Below are 13,807 nucleotides of genomic sequence, written 5' to 3'. Positions count from 1 at the left end.
GACAAAAAGTGGACAAAAGTATATTTCAGCCCATCTTGAGTCCTTGCGAGTCCCTAAACATGAAGGAAATGCAAAACTAAATCAACCCTTTAATATAACCTTATGACTTGCGAAATATTACTGCTTAATTAGATGTTTTGTGGTGCTTTGACAAAAAAAGAAACAACCTTACTTAGGGTCCACCTACTAGCTGTTTGTGGGAGTTTTAACTGCATCATCTCACAGAATACTTTGGTGGGTGGAGTTTGGTCATGGAGGTAGCTTAGTTGAGGCCCAAACAAACATTTTTTTAAAACCAGTTTCTGTGGTCGCAAATGAGCTCTCACTCAATTTATCCTGCAGCATTCAATGACAACACCAAGCTGAGGCAAAGGATCATTTTGATATTTGAAAAATATAATAGTTTGAATGTAGATACAGGTCTGAGTAGCCCCTGTCAACTATTTGTTCTGTGCTGCATTATGTGTGCTCATGTTGTTTCCAGATCTAAAAAAACCCAAGTAGTTTCAAGGACATTCAATAGCAGCACATTATATTAGCCTTGCGCTTCACAAGGTAGCACAAAGACTCAAGACTGAAGCATCTGAGGGTCAGTCACTGTAGAAATAAGCATAGCCAAACAACAAAAACAAGATAAAACTCCCTTTAATATGCAATGAGTCATTTTCAAGTAACCTTTTTTCTAATGTCTGTTGGTAACAAAACAATACTGTATACAAACACAAAATTGCTACATTAATGTAAACAAGATATAAAAATGATCCTTATGGTAATAAAACAAGTATTTGCTGCAGAATTCCCCTTTTTATGTCAATTTTTTTTTTCTTTGACCAATCTCCACCAAGCTCACGGTTAAAATTTCAAAAATATTCAAAAACAATATGGCAACGTAACATTCAAACACCAAGTTTTTTTTCTCTTTTTTTGTCTTTTAGTTGTAACACTCAGATGCTAAGTTCAGTGGTTTGATGTTTCAACTTACTGGTGGAGTCTCATGTACACATCAGCCATGCATTTTTGATATTGCATTCATTTACTTAATACACCAATATATATTAATGTGTTTCTCCCCTGTTGTTCCAATTTGTCAGCAGTTCGCTTTACTTTTCTGTTGTTACTGAGAGAGAAGCCTGATGGTGACTGTCAAAGACTTTGTCATGCAATCTGACCATTCAGCATCTGTGCGAGTTGTTTACATCTGCGTGTGTGTGTGTGTGTGTTTGTCTCTATTTGAAATCATAAGAACAACAACGACGTGAACAGAAACCAAAGAGACTGTACTAACGGACTGTTAATTGCTGAAGCTGACACACTCGTTCAAGGCATTAGTGAGACAGTTTCCGTGCTGGCGTGAGGAGTAACAAGGTGGCTGAGGAGGACTGGGAGGCAGAAAATTTTTAAAAAAGAACAGGGAGATTATCGGGATGTCATTCTGAATTCAGTGAGGGGTTTCATGAGATTTCCTTGCGTTGGATGATGGAGCCAGGGAGGCGGCGGCGGCGGCAGCGGCGGTGTGACGGCGTGTGTGATTGAGTGGGACAGTGTAACAGGCTCGGTGCATCCTTCCTGCCAGACTGGTCCTGGCTGTGGGAGGATGCCAGCAGTTTTATGAGGGGAGGGGGCGGGTAGAGAGACAGGGGGGAGATTGACCTATACTGAGGTGGGGGAGAAGAGAAATAAGTGCGTGGCCTTTGACAGATCTCTGACAGGAAGTGATGGACTGGACTGGGAGATGAGTCTATGATAAGATGTTGGACATGAACTCGTAGAATCGTTTGGAGTACTGCTCCGGGTTCACCGTCGAGATTTCGGCCCCCGCCTGAGAAACAAACACAAAAAAAAAAAAGCCAAAAAAAATAGTTACATGGAGGGACACACATGCAATATAAGAACGTCAACACTTTTGATTTCCATTGTTTTTTGTGTTACATGGAGTATAATGCACTTCCAGGGGCGCTCGGACCTGAAGATCCCCTTTGCTGCGTCACATTTAGGTCTGCAACTAACTATTGTTTTCATGATTGATGACTCTTGTGATTGTTTTTGCAATTAAACATTTGTTTGTTACGTCTACAAAATATCAGATAATAGTGAAAAACGCAATGAACCAGCTCCCTCTCTTGTTTCGTCAAACCAGCAGTCTGAAACCCAAAGATGTTCAGTTTACAATGAAACAGAGAACATCAGTGAATCTTCACCTCCTTGATGGGCAGGAAACAAACGTTTATCAAGCATGTTTTCTTGATAAACGATGATTAATGAAAGATAAAAAATTAAAAACTATTAATTTTCTAACAAGAGACAACAGGAACTGTTTCAGGAATTGCACTATAAAAAAGACTTTACCACTGTATATCTGCTATGTGTTCAATAACAAATACACAAAGACATGAAATAAATATTAATGGAGTAAAAAGAACAATGGTGAAATAATCTAATAACTTATTAAAACTTGATTATTGTTTTTTTTTTATTTTCATAATGTAAATGCTTATTTCTAATGTCATTTTGTCTCACCATTCAGCCAATCACATGCTCCGTGTCTCTTTCAGCAAGCCAAATTAGCGGGCTAAATCCTGTAGCTAAAGCATCTAGCAATTTAACGCTGACGTTATTCTGAATCAACTAACTAGAGGCTGTTGCTGTAAATAAACACAATGCACAGGCACAATATGATAACTACTTTCTCCTTTATTACTTCAACAATGCAAAACATGCTACCTCACTAGACAGCAAACCAGCTGGGTTTGGCTGTGAACTCGGATTTATGACTTGGTCAGCGATGAAGTGAAGAGTCTGTGTTAGCAGCAGCAGCAGGCTACTTTATGCAGTCACGTCTGCAGTGTTGTGATTCTAAGGATGACACACCACCGTGTTTCCTGTAGCTAACTGGATCTAGCTAGTGTCCTGCCAGTTGTTAAACCTACTGGGAGGCTGAGGGCAGCTGTGATTGGCTGACAGGTGAGGGGGCGGACACCTGTGGCAACTCCTACTATCATCAAAAGTGGCTTTATGAAATAAAAACAGACTTATGAAAAAGGGAGTTTTGAATTAACCATGAAGTCCAATAAGAAAAAAAAACATCTCACACTATTGAATGGAGCTTTAATAACTTCTTAAATGATTTCATTATTTTCTTTAAAGATATATTTGACATTATTCATTCATGTGTTTATTTGTTTCATAGTGTCTTATTTAAGACTGACCATTCTGGGGCTTCTAAATAGTCTGCCATTAGCCACAAACTGATGGATTATGATGCAGTCTGGACACTCACCCCGTGTTTCACAGTTTTGGCAGCGTGTGCAGCTTTTTTCTTAGCATCATAGTGCGTGAGGATGTCGATGATAGCCATGAAGTATACCTCCTTCTTCACAGCACCTGGCACAAGATCAACACATCACAAGGCTTTAATTTGTATGAGGACGACAGCCTCGACCGACCGGCTCTTCAGCTCTGAGCGCTCTTAACCTGCCTGATGACGATAGTCAAGTTTTACTCTGTATGCCTGGAATTTAGGGTAAATGTAAACCTAAACACAACACTTAAACACTTAAAAATCAAGATGATGCATCTTATTTCTAATGCTACTTATTTTCTTCTTCCTTGTCAGACAAGTAGTCTTCATTTAAAGCTACAGTGAACACAGTAAGTCATGGATGTCAAAGGTCACCCTCACTGTCGTGGCTCTTGATTGCGTAAACGTCCACAGAGGGGTCGAACTCCCCGGGGCCGAAGAATCCTCCACAGTTGAGAGGGTTTCCGGGGCTGTCGGGAGGCGTGCCGAAGGAGCCGGTGAGCACGCCCCCGCCCATCCCGTCGTTCTCGTACTCCTCCTCCTCTCCCACGCCCTCCACGTCCATCTCCTCCTGCTCCGCCCGCTCCACATCATGGATGCCCACCAGGAGACTGTAGTCCATGATCTTCAGGGTGGCCAGGAACTGACAAACACATACACACAGAAGACACTCAATGTAATGCCTCGCTGTCACTTCTGCACATTTGGGCTTCTGGGTCATGATATGTATGGGTGTGAATTTAAATCCCAACAGTCTTTTAAATAAACAGATGATGATGATGATGATGATGAGCATCATATCAGTCCTTAAAGCTGCACTAATGACTACTTTTATACTAACAATGCATCAAATGGTTATGTATAATGGGAAAGGGCTTACTCATAGTAACGAACCGGGAAAACAACGACCCAAATGCCACTCAGGAGCATTTCACCTTTTTCAGCTCAATGTTTTGGTTTTGTGAGCCACGGTTTATTGTTTTGCATTAATCACACCACTTTCATCCCCATTGGTTCTAGCAGCAGTGAAAAAGCTCTGATGTTTCCGCTGTACGATACTTCTGCTTCGCCACATAACAGCTGGCGACTAGCTAGACTAGGTGAGCATAGCGGGGTGTTTGCTGTACTTGGAGACCAGAAACAGAGCTAGTCTCTTCACAGAACAAATACAGAACAATACCAATCCCAGCTGTTGGTATTTGACATTTTTCAGTACTCCATGCTACCGGCACATTTCAGAAGACGATGAAGATGTTTCTTACCTCTACGTCCCGTTTTAGCTTCTCCAAAAAGTACTTCTTGTTGTCATCTCCTATCTGTAGCTTCTGGCCTTCATTCAGGAAGTCGTTGTCTTTAAAAGTGGGGAGTTCTTTTGCCTGAAGAGAGGGGAAGGATTTTGGTGTCAAACAGTAGCAGAAATGGCAGTTTTCTGGGTTTAATGGATCCTGCTTCAGTTTGTTAGATAATTCAGATGATTAGAGGTCACAGGGCCACACCTTCATCATCAACTGTGGGGATTAGGGGCATGAATAGAGACAGGATACTACTGAAAAAGTGCAACAATTCATGAGTTATAAATGTCATATTATGACAAATACATAGAGATAAGGTCAAAAGCAATGGTCCCTCAATGGTTTCTGGTCTCACTGGACAGGGAAAGTCCTTTTCCAACAACTCAGCGTGAATAACTGTCAGTACTCTACAGTGCATGTACACACTGACAGCATGAGGCCAGCATGAGGTACTGCTAAAACACATCTGCTTTCTTACAACTACTTATTTTAGATGTCATTTGACAATTCTGGCTCTGGGGTGAGCTAAGGGCGTTTATTTTTGTCCCATCACGGCAGCAGCCGTCACAGCACTGAAATAAAATGTACCTTTTCCTTGTCGCTGGCTTCCCTCGAGACCGTAGAACCCTAAAAAAGAGGGAAAATAAGAATTAAAATAGCACGAATTGAAAGCAGCTCAAGACACATCAGAGGCTCTAACTCACACGGTGTCTTTTTAAACTGTCAATCCTGGACAAGTGAGACTGTTTTCTCCAGAGAATACTTGGCAGGAGAAGCAGCGTATGCTACAAAGGAAACTACAAACCACAATATTCAGCACAAACTTTTTTTTTTGTTGATGAGCTGTTGATTTGTAATCTCCAGTGAATTTTTTTCTCTTAATTCACTAGTTCATTGATGTGAATCACACTAGACAATTAAATGAGAATTCACTCCATTTATCTTCAGCTACTACCCAGATATTAAAGCAGTGCATGCAGCAGGCTTGTACACAATTCAGAATTCAATTCAACTCAGGAAGTGAATTTGAATTGAATTTGAATTGGCTCCACCCCCAGAGGATATGGAATTGAATGTGAATTAGAATTACAGGAAGTGGAATTTTAAATTCATTGCAATTCAGAGAAATTCATTCTAACCACGTATCAATGTGAATGTGATACTTAGCATGTTTTTTTTTTTCTTCCATATTGGAATAATTATATCTGAAACACTATAAATGCAATACAGAGACTATTATTAAGCATACATACTTATATTAAAAAAACTATATTTTCATTTTAAAGTGAGACAGGTGCAGAGGAAGCAGGTATGCATTTGCATGCAAGTAGAGCAACGTTTGGGAAGCGATTTTGGTTTTCTTTCCAGAACAACAAGGGGTTGGTGCCCTCTGCCAAACATGGAGAGCTCAAGTAAGCTGGGAGCTCATGTGAGGTTGCATCAATTGGCACAGAAGTTGTTTCAGCGCCCATGTAGGAAAACAGTCTGGATGTTTGCGTGGTTGGGTATTCATGTCAGAAGTGGCTTTTGGACATACAGAATCAACTTTTGCAGCGAGGAGGTTTCTGATTGTGCTCTTTCTTCACCGTTACACCAGTCTAGCTTAAACCTTGGATCAAGAGTTGCAGCCATCTGGAAGCACTCCATATCTTCAAATTTTAAGGATCAGTTTTATTGAGTGCATATTTGTAGTGACAAATTGTGGTCAAATGGGGCCATTTTCTGTTAAAAATATACAAAATCGTGCTGTGGACAAAGGGTAAGGCCCTATATTAATATAGTGTAGATACTGTAGATATTAAATACATATTGAAATCATATAAGTCTGTACAGAATCTTTGTTAACTATACTTTCATTATCATGAATTTCATTGAATTTCATGGAATTCCAATTCTACTTCCTGCAATTCGAATTTGAATTGCAATTCCACTTCCTGTTTTCAATTTCATTTCAAATTCTTAATGAAATTCAAGAATTGAATTTGAATTTGGGGGTCATTCTCAATTCAATTCCGAATTTTGTACAAGCCTGGCATGCAGAATATTGATTGATGATTAGATAAATTCAATTTCATTTTTTAAATCTTTTCTTTTTCTTGGAGAGGAACCCTTTTAAATGTCATACATTGCATCAAATGAATCCATAATGTATAGATACAGTGTTCATTTGGTGGGAGGCTACAGGTGTAATGAGAGAGACGGATGTTACGAAGCCTCTCATTTGTGACTGAAGTCTGTCTAGTTTTGTGTGTGCGTGATTTATCCTACCTTCAGGTCATATTTGCGGTGTACAGTGAGGCGATGGCTGAATACATTCCGGGTCACCACCATGTACGTCTCCACCCCGTCCACTGTTAGCCTGTACATGCCCAGGAACTGAGGGAGCAGCGTGTTTCCATGACACTCGACTATAAACTGGAGACAATCAGAGAGTGCAACGGGAAGAGTGGGAGTGAGGGATGAAATATACAGCATGAAAACTGATTAAAACTGCACAGCTCCACAGTTACATGATGTCTACAGTGCTGCATCATTCACATGCGGGCGTGACTTTAGATTCAAAAAAACGTTTCATCACATTAGAGATATCAAAGTGTTGAGTTAATAACACTCAGGTATTCTGTCTGGATGTGAAGTGCAGTGGTACGAGGAGCTTCTACCTGGTGATATTTCTTTAGGATGTTGTGCATCTCAGCAATGTCCTCACTGGACACGGTTTTGATTACAAAGCGGTGGTCGTAGCTGGACAGGAAGCGGTTGCCGAAGCGACCCTGGGAGTCGCTGTTGAGTGGGGCGCTCCTCGTCAGAGAGTTCTGGGGGTGAGACATCCGGACACATTCTTACTTCAAAGAGGCCTCAAAACAATTTTCATTCATCAATCACAGTTAGTTTGTATCTTCTCAGCAGAAGAGACTGACCTGGTAGTCCTGGTCATCGATGCAGAACCGCTCCCTCAGGTTTCTGAACACCATGGGACAGTATTCTTTGAATTTAAAGCGACTAGGCAGGTTTTCTCTGGCAAGAAAGAGACGGAGTTATGCACAGTCAGCAAAAAAAAAACAAAAAACAGCTCAGAGGCTCATTACTGAGAATGAGGAAGAAGACTGACTGATGTTGAAGTTTGTTCGCTGACTGTTGGGTTTATTTCTATGACTGTGTGGATCGGCACAGACAATAATACAACTCAGTGTCAACATTTACAGCTCAGGTGCTGCCACTTCACTGGATGAGGACATTTTTAGGTAGAGCAAACAGCAAAGCAAACCCTAACATCAGATTTAGAATTAAAGCTCGGCAAATATGTTCACACAATGCTGAATAAGCCTATCACCGCCATGTAAAGCTCTCTGTATTTCGCAGTATAACAGACATTCCCGCGCTGGTGCACCGGTACTGATGTGTTTTACATCAACCAGCACTGTTTGCTTTGTCAGAGCTGAGGGGGAGTGTGACCATATTGACAAGTAGGCTACAGCAGCTAGGAGCGTGGTGGAGCCTATGGCACCATGAGCCCCTCATGTTTGTGTAATTACTCTCACTGCCACAAGGGGAAACAAAAGTTTTGTGCTGCAGGTTTAATTTTAGGACCGCAAACAAAACAAGTTTCACGATGGGAGCAAAGGCATTGCTATCATGTTCATTCCCTACTAAAGCTAAATGTGTACAAATCTCAACAGTAATCAGAAAATTTATGCAACTTACAGATGCAGTTAATTTTGACATCCCATATTCCTATTGCCAGTTAAATGCAAACAGATGTTTGATCGTAAAATGTGAAACGTGAAGTGTGAATACAAAGAAATTTAGACTGCATCCAAAATCACTAAGGCTGCTCTCACACTAAGCTGTGTGGTTTGGTTCTGATGAACTCAGGTCAGCTGCAGTTCGTTTGTGGCGTGAAAGCAAATGAAGCAACTAAAGGACTTTATGATAACAGATGTGTGACAAAAGCTTAACTACTAATCAATCCATCTGTTGATCTGTGAAATGTGTTGATTTTATAATTGACCTGTACATACCATGTATATATTTATGCATGCATTATATGGTAACTATGGTAACACATATGTGTGTCAGCACAGATATTTTCCCTGATTATTATTTCAAAAGCTATCAAAACTGCTGTGTGTGTATCTTGCTCCGTGCACTTTGTCAGTTCATTAAAAAGTGTGTGACAGAGAAGCCAGATGTGTAGTCTAATAATACTTACAATGCTTATAATTAGTTTTTTCTTTGTGGCTCTTTACGACACCAAAGAACAGAAACTCCAAACGACGTGCACTTAAATTGCTGGTGCATCGCTCAGACTACAAGATTATCAAATACCTCCAAGAGAATAGTCTTTTAAATGACAGCAGGCACAGATACAATACACAGTCAGAGTTCTGTCAATTTAGTGTTCAAATTATTTGTCACCAATTCAGTATCCAGTCACAATCTGCCCTCCTGTTCCTGAGTTACGGTGTTGAATAATGGCCAGAAAAAAGTTTTTGTACAAGGTTATGATGTCACAGTGAAGCTGACCTTTGACCTTTGGGATACAAAATGTCATCATTTTATTGTATAAGACATTTGTGTAAATTTTAATCAAAATATACATTTGTATATTTGCGTATAATATCTTAAGTTATGGCAAAAAAAACGTGTTTTGTGTGGTCACAGTGACTTTTGACCATCAAAATCTAACAAGTTCTTCCTTGAGTCCAAGTGGACGTTTGTAATGACGTTTGTAATGACTGATGTAATGAATGGCTCCCTGAGATATTGCGTTCACAAGATTGCGACGGACATTCAGACAAAGTCTGCTTCTGTACTGTGATGGGATGGGAGTTGTTAAAAGCACAATCTCCATTTTTTGACCACATAAATCACAAATATATTCACATCTACAACTGACGAGCATTTGAGCTAAGAGGTGGGTTGACCATTGACCACTTTGGTTACACATGGATTACAGATTGTGCCGTTAACAGACTGTGCTGACAGAGCATAAGCTGTGATGTACCTACTTGTTAAATAGGTGGTTGTCCACTTTGATCTTACTGTAGGCTTTAAAGTCATCTGGCATCAGCATTACTGGTACAGGCACGTTACTTAACTCGTTAACCTGAAGGAGAGAAGTGAGAAAGGGACAGAGATCAGACAAGAGCTTAAAGACAGGAGGGAATAGCTGATATGCACAACAACAGACTGTATACAGCAACTATTTATAAGAAACCAAAGCAGCAATATTGACTTTTGTAGCTTCACTGAGGGCAGTTTGAAATTATGCTTAAAACAGACTCCCACACAAAGTACTCTACTGTTGTGCAGTTCGAGTCAAACAAATCAAGATAAGCTTTAAACATCATATGAGGGTAAAACGGAGAAACATATGTATAAATATCTCACTTTGCCCTCAAGTACTGCACATGCTAATTAACAGGACAGCTGTAACACACCTCAATGTTCACAAACAGCCCAGACACATTCGGCCAAATCTCTGCCAGTGTTTACCAGCAGCGATCATTAACTCTGGCACCAAAGAACAGGCCGACAGCTTTTCTTGCTACTGCTGCTAAGCCCCCCGACTCTGATCTTATCTGTTGACACACATCCAGCACAAAGGCTCACACTGATGGACTTCAGAAAAACCTCCTTGCAGATTATCAAGTAAACAGCCATACAAGGGAAACTGGGGGGAAAGATTGAAGCGATACCACTATTCCAGGGAGACAGTTGAGTCAAACAGCCTTTAAGGAACTGCTCAGCGGGGAATAACGGGCAGATAAACAACAAAGGGGAAGTACGCACTCCTGACAGTGCTGTTTGGTCATTTAAAATAGGTTCTTCTCATTCTGAAAGTCAACTCAAACTCCTGATGATGTATGTCAATGCACGGAGAGAATACGCTGCTGTTATTGTTACGTTGGATTCACAGTATAAACAACAACTAAACAATCTAATTAATAGCCAAAGACAATAAAAAATATAGGAGAAATACGTATTAAAAAATACAGCTGTTGTTTCTACATGAGGAGTATAAACTTTGAAATAAAGTTTTCAAAAAGGAAATAAGGTAGCTTCCTGGTGCCTGCGGAGGCCTGTTAACTACATGAGCTCAGTCGTTTGGGAAGTAAAATGAAACGTATGAAAGCGTGCAGTTATTGTGTTTTTAATGGGACGTTTCTATATGAACACACTCTTTTAACTTGATGGGCTGATGGACCTGAGTGGGCAACTTGCTGACATTGCATTTACAAAAATCTGAGGGATTAACCCGTCAAACAGGTGGTGCAGCACGTCATCTAAACACCGCCTGACACTGTGTGGAAGGCAAGTCCTCCCGATTCACAGCTAGGGCGCTATTAAAAAATGCATACAACTTCTGACTGGAAGAAGGGGACTTTGATGAGAAGTCTGTTTGATGTCTGGAATCAGCTTCCCACCCACACCTCAAATCACCAGGCCTGTGTGCTGCACCCACACGCCCACTGCCAAAGTTCACCCACTGAATCCTGGAGATGCTGCAGTGATAACCATATCATTAGCTGCCTCCTTAATTCCTTGGCTGTATGCATTTCATCCGCTGTGTCATTTCTTTTAACAGGATAGCTAGTGTTTGTGGTTCTGATGTTACGTCTTGCAGAAATCAGAGGGGTTTGATACAGACACACATTTCCACTGTCACAGTGTCAAATCTGCTGTGACTGTTGTCACTATCAGCAGTTTTGGCACTTAATCACCTTTGAGTTGCTACCAATCACTGAATAAATTCATGTTTGGCAGACAAGTCAGCTTGTCATTAGATCACAACAGTGCTGACTGAACAGTAATGCGCTTTAACTGACACGAGAGAACCAAAAGTAAAGGACCTGACAACACATTTCACCTGATCGTGGAGATGAACCCACACTGCAGATCACAGGTGTTCTTCCATTCGGAGCAAATCAAAAAGCTTCAGCCCCGGACAGAGCTCTCTGTCACACCTGAGAGGCTGCTCTTCAAGCACCAATCAAAACTGTGCAAGAGTGGGTGTCTGACAAGCAGTTACTATTGCACATTAGGCATGACCAAACTGCTGGTGCAAACCCATTCCATCCATCACTGGTGTCGATTCTGCCCCTCACTGTGCTTTACATAGCCATGGGCAGCCTCAGCCAAAAGTGAATGTGATATATTTTTCTGCTCTATTTATAGGGGAATGATGTGATGGAATTAACTGCAGCAAGTGGATGTAGGCAGCGATCACCGGAGCTGCAAAAGCACGCTCCGAGCAGGTTTATTCAAACAATAGGCAGGCTGCTGTCTGCAGCTGTGGGGCTGAAAATCTGTGTGACCTGCTGCTCCGGCTGCCTGTCACACCCCTCCCACTCCATGCCTGCACTACAGCCGCAGCTCACGACTTGGCTCCGAAACACTTCACAATCCATGATTTATGATGGCAGATTGTTAACGCTGTGGCTGGAGTGAAAATGCACAACCTGCAGCGAACATGCTCTTTTCTGATTATTACTCCACAGCTGCAGAGAGCTTAACCGACACACTTTAAATCCCTGCAAAAAGCATGCTTCAGGCACGTCAAGCCGCGGCTAGCTATCAAGGCAACGGCGGTTAGCTGCAAACTGCACGAAAGCGACAAGCTCAGCATAGAGTCAGCCAGCAGATTTCTGTCCAAGCAAACTAATGCTAATACTTGGCGAATTTCCATGAAATGGGCTAATTACGTGGCTGACTTTAAGCATCAAAGCTGTCTTGACAGATGAGGGCAGCTGGCTAACAAGCTAGCGGACTAGCTAAATCAAAACAGCGGCATAAACAAACCGCTCACGAGCGACAACGACACAATTAACACGCACTTACCGTATGGTTGACACCCCACATTAAAACGCTGAGAATGGGCTCACTTGCGCGGAATAATTTCACTTTCTGTCCTATAAAATGCTTCTTTTTCGTCTTGGTTTTGCTAGCGCTGACAGGCGCTGCGCTGGTGCAGTTGGATGACATGTCTCAGGCTGGGAATTCAGGGTACGCAAGACGGCGCTCACTGTCGTTCGGAGCCTCCACACACAACAAGAAAATCGGAAAGTTAAGAGCAGTTAAAAAAAAAAAAACTATAAGTGCATCGTGCTCGTTGTCCAACTCGCAGCGAGTCTCTGGGAAGGATAACTGTCTTGTTGGGAGTCAGCGGTAGAGCATTTTGCGCCGTCACCACCCTTCCTCCTCCCGAGCAGGCCGCGGTGGAGTCCAAAGAGCAGCTAGCCGGCCATCAGGCTACAGCGCAGCCTCTCTCTACACAAAAAGAACCGGAGCGGTGAACACTCACCGGACAGCTCCTCTGCTTTCCCTTTAGCGCCTGCAACCCTACACTGATATTATGCTGCTCTACTTGTTGGTGAGTAATCCCATCATGATGCGCCTGAGATTGTTGTCAATCACCGCCAGCGAGCGCTGCGTTCGGGGTCTCCTCAAGATGGCGTCTGTGTTGCACTACACAGTCAACAGCGCCCCCAACAGGCCGCAGGCAGAACTACAGGGGTTTCCACACCTTCCCCTGGAAGAGGACCTGGACCTGGATTACCCGCAGGACAAGGAGGGGAGATGGGTTGTAGCCAGGGCTGATGAATGAAATACTGAGGCCAAGTCCATCCAGTGCACCCCTCTGTTAAATGTTTTCAAATAGTTGGATTTTTCTTATTTTATTTATTGCAGGGTGAGTCTAAGGAACAGATGCTACTGAGTTGCATTATGGGAAATGCAGGAGCCAGTCTATCTGGAGCTGGATCCATTTTAGCGAGTAAAAATGTTCGGATATCTTTCCCCCTGCTGCTTTAAACTTAGCCATTTCTTTTAAAAAATCTGTCTCTTGTGAGTCATGCAAGCTTTATGGAAGTAACATTAAATTGCTTGAGTTGCCCTTTAAAAACATGAATAAATGTCACTACACTATAAGATGCACTCAGCTGTAATAGTGTAGTTGTAATAGTTTTTTTTTTACAGTTTATAACTAAAGAACTACTCTCTAATAATTTATATGTTCCCTGTACTGTTAGCATGAAATCACCATTACCCCCTGTGCACTGTATCTGCACTATCAAATCTCCAGTCAGTCACAAGTGTGTCATCTTCACAGAAAGCTCTCACCATGTGCTGCATGTTAACATACAGCAGCAGCACAGAGGTGGAGTCAGTACAGTCTGCAGTAACAGTGTTGATTTTTGTGAGCCGCCCCCAGGCC

The 13,807-nt window shown here is 41.8% G+C and overlaps 1 protein-coding gene across 2 annotated transcripts; it reads right to left on the bottom strand.

Annotated features, from left to right (window-relative positions):
- Positions 1-627: 627 nt before the first annotated feature.
- LOC121603838 (phosphatidylinositol 5-phosphate 4-kinase type-2 beta) lies at positions 628-13,014 on the bottom strand. Of its 2 annotated transcripts, none has more exons than XM_041933091.1 (11): positions 12,896-13,014; positions 12,433-12,630; positions 9,600-9,697; positions 7,509-7,605; positions 7,251-7,403; positions 6,859-7,005; positions 5,179-5,217; positions 4,561-4,674; positions 3,674-3,941; positions 3,278-3,381; positions 628-1,819 (listed from the first exon to the last, which is right to left on the bottom strand). In XM_041933091.1, exons 2-11 carry the CDS (start codon positions 12,574-12,576, stop codon positions 1,739-1,741), a joined length of 1,245 nt encoding a protein of 414 aa, XP_041789025.1. In that variant the 5' UTR covers positions 12,577-12,630; positions 12,896-13,014; the 3' UTR covers positions 628-1,738. The 2 variants fall into 2 exon arrangements, with proteins under 2 accessions (XP_041789025.1, XP_041789026.1); XM_041933092.1 differs by having other exon boundaries at positions 3,680-3,941; positions 12,896-13,011.
- Between the last annotated feature and the right edge of the window lie 793 nt (positions 13,015-13,807).

Source organism: Chelmon rostratus, chromosome 3 (genome assembly GCF_017976325.1).
Source record: "Chelmon rostratus isolate fCheRos1 chromosome 3, fCheRos1.pri, whole genome shotgun sequence".
In the NCBI taxonomy this organism is placed as follows: domain Eukaryota; kingdom Metazoa; phylum Chordata; class Actinopteri; order Chaetodontiformes; family Chaetodontidae; genus Chelmon; species Chelmon rostratus.
The sequence above is the reverse complement of the archived record's forward strand: the minus strand, read 5'-3'. Positions and strand labels throughout refer to the sequence as shown.

Bases quoted from the DNA above. Each gene is read 5' to 3' on its own strand.
- LOC121603838 (XM_041933091.1), bottom strand. From the start codon at position 12,576: ATGTCATCCAACTGCACCAGCGCAGCGCCTGTCAGCGCTAGCAAAACC. The intron at 9,698-12,432 runs GTAAGTGCGTGT...TCTCTCCTTCAG, and splicing joins TGTGGGGTGTCAACCATACG to GTTAACGAGTTAAGTAACGT. The intron at 7,606-9,599 runs GTAGGTACATCA...CTTTCTTGCCAG, and splicing joins GACAACCACCTATTTAACAA to AGAAAACCTGCCTAGTCGCT.